Below are 2,734 nucleotides of genomic sequence, written 5' to 3'. Positions count from 1 at the left end.
GTATCATTCAGTTAAACTAAATGAAAGAAACTCAGCAGTGCACGCAGCACATGCGACATTTCAAATACAAACAGCTAAAAGTACAGATCAGGAATCCACAAATCACAAAATAAAATATGACAGACATTTGACTATCTGGGACTGGACGCCGGGTCAGTTAGCAGGGAACATTTGCACAATGAATTTGCAGCGTTAGCTGTAGAAATGCAACAGAATGACAATATTTTTTTTTTTTTTTTTTTTTACAGAATTAAAGGAAATTCATTAAGGACCAACTGAAGTTAAAAATGTGCTCTAGATTATTCTAGTTCTGATAAACATTGTGATTAGACGTTCTGATAGATATCATCATTGTCGCCTCCATAAATGTCCACAGTATTATTGTCCTCTGTCATATTCACATAGTCCGGCTCGTCGCTGTCCTCGTCCTTTCTTTCATTCGGAGCGTTCACATAGTCTGCTTCCTCTTCATCATCTGAGTCTTCATATCGGTTCATGACAGTGACTGAAATATATGGGAAACACAAATGAATGTAAAGTGGCCTCAAGTTTTGGAAAATGCTGAGAAATGTCAGAAATGCTTTTGGGTGAATATCTAGGGCTGTTTTTAGTCTTTATTTCTAACCAGATCGTTTTAGCTGAGGCCACGTCAGAAAGAACCCTTCCACCTGAAGACAAACTTAACAAAAGGTCCTGTGTGGTTTGGTCATCAAGTCAAGGGACCTTATGCTGTGAGTCAATAGTGCTAACTACATTATATTATAAACATTGAGGTGAAACAGGCTTTTATTCATTTGAGTTTAGGAAATGCCCTCAACTCACAAAAGTGAGAGCTGCAATGTGCATTGTTTGTGCTTTGTGTTTGTGGCGTGTGGCTTCCCTGTGCGGTTGACTCAAAAATAGTTTAAACGTTTGTGGTTATGGTATATACAACCATATTTGCACTATGGGGCACATTCGGATGGGCACTATATGTGGAAATGACAATGTCTGTCATGGTTCAACATCAGAGGAAGAAACCAGTCGCCAGTTGTCACCAGTGACCAGTCCATTGGAAATGCAGAAATAAAGTATAATTGCCTCTGTCTATTGTATAAGTACATGTTTTTGGATTAGAACATACTTGGAGCTGGAGTTGAGGTTGTGATCTTGGCAACATGTTGCCTTCTTCTTCTTCTTCTTCTATGCAAAAAGTACAATCCAATCAAGATGAGAAGCATCAGACTCACTGCCACCACAGGAAGGACGATGGGCAGCAGAGGCTCTACAAACACACAGCAAGTCAAATGAATTATAAGTTAATCACTGAAAGTCGCCTATAGTGTAAATGTGTAATTATTGTGTCTTTAAATATCAAAACTAACGCACAATAATTAGTTGAGTGATTCTGTTTGAGTAAAAATGTGCTAAAAAAGGAGAAAACATTTCAACTTTTCACTCAATACAATGTTACTATTTTTATTGTCTAATGAACATGGCAATTGTTCAAATGGAAATGTAGTAAATTGATTCTTTATATATTACAGTGTTGCTTATCTATTTGAATTTAGTATGTTTTGTTTTTTTTGCCTGTAAACATAACAACACTGCACAATAAGAAAAAGCATGTTGAATCACCAAGAAGCAGCAACTCCATTAAGCTTCACCCCTTGACGGTTGTAAATGTGACACTGCTCCTCCTGGACACAGTGCAGTGGCTACTTACGCGTCACTGTCACCGCAACAACGGCAGATTCGGGCGAGGTGTATGTGCGCCCTGCCCCTTCGACCCGGTGCACACAGCTGTACTGCCCCTGGTGTTGGTCCTGGGTCACCGGGAAGTTGAAGGAGGCCGAGTGCTGGACAGAAGGTGCAAGGACAGAGCTGTTGGAGCCAGAGAAGAGGAGCAGGAACTGGCCCCCGGGTAAGTGGGCCGAAGTGGAGCAGTGTATGACAAAACTGTAGCCCTTGGTGACCTGTATGCTGCTGGACGACCTCTGCTGCTGACCAGGGGACGACGCAGAGATGTTGGGCTTCGGCAAATCAACTGGAGATGACAATGCACGAGCGTGTTTAAGAGTCTTTAAATGAGCAGGTCAATTTGTCATGATCTTCTGAGCTGAACTTTTCTGTTTTACACTATTCATTTTTCTTTCATCCCTTCCATCTTTCATTCTTTCTCTCATTCTTTGCATCTTTCTTGATTTCCTTATTACTTCTCTTATTGTCACAACATGTAAATACATCTGTCTTGCCTTCAGTATAAATGCAAAGTGGTTAAAGTACTCACCAGTCACCGTGACGCTGACAGCGCTGCACGCTGCATCGTAGCAGCACTCGTAATCATCCTCATCTTCAAACGTCACATTTGGGATGGTGAAAGTAGCGGTGGGATGGCCTCTTATTGTTTCCTTGCTTTTAGTCAATGTGAAACTTCTTTGAGTCAACTGATGAATTTGATTTGGAATTTCACACCGAATTCTAACGGTGTCACCGAAATGCACTTGAGCGGCGGGCTGCGTGGAGACGCCAGGTTTAGGGACGCCCGCTGAATAAAAGAGATGTGATTTTCAAGATGAAATGTTTGCTTAAGTCGTAGCCTTTTGAAAGAATGATGCAAAGTCGTAAAGTTCTGCTGCTAAATTTAAAGATGTTGGGATGTGTTGTATAGAAGTATCGGCTTATATAGGAGAGAATGACTGACCTGAGCAGACGACCCCAGCGTCGCCTCCAGGACAGGCCCCAGGACCGGACT

The 2,734-nt window shown here is 41.6% G+C and overlaps 1 protein-coding gene across 1 annotated transcript in view; it reads right to left on the bottom strand.

Moving 5' to 3' along the window:
• Nucleotides 1-247: 247 nt before the first annotated feature.
• Nucleotides 248-2,734, bottom strand: part of LOC140358821 (uncharacterized) — a 3,159-nt gene continuing 672 nt past the window's right edge. The window contains exons 3-8 of the mRNA XM_072443871.1: nt 2,684-2,734; nt 2,455-2,527; nt 2,270-2,394; nt 1,706-2,026; nt 1,124-1,264; nt 248-505 (exon numbers count right to left, since the gene is read on the bottom strand). The exon at nt 2,684-2,734 is cut by the window's right edge and continues 243 nt beyond it. Coding sequence (XP_072299972.1) covers nt 327-505; nt 1,124-1,264; nt 1,706-2,026; nt 2,270-2,394; nt 2,455-2,527; nt 2,684-2,734 — 890 coding nt within the window. The 3' untranslated portion in view covers nt 248-326. The remainder of the gene's footprint in view (nt 506-1,123; nt 1,265-1,705; nt 2,027-2,269; nt 2,395-2,454; nt 2,528-2,683) is intronic.

This window comes from Eucyclogobius newberryi, unplaced genomic scaffold (genome assembly GCF_026437365.1).
Source record: "Eucyclogobius newberryi isolate DKJ021-1_F unplaced genomic scaffold, fEucNew1.0.hap1 SCAF_13, whole genome shotgun sequence".
Taxonomy (NCBI): Eukaryota; Metazoa; Chordata; class Actinopteri; order Gobiiformes; family Gobiidae; genus Eucyclogobius; species Eucyclogobius newberryi.
The sequence above is the reverse complement of the archived record's forward strand: the minus strand, read 5'-3'. Positions and strand labels throughout refer to the sequence as shown.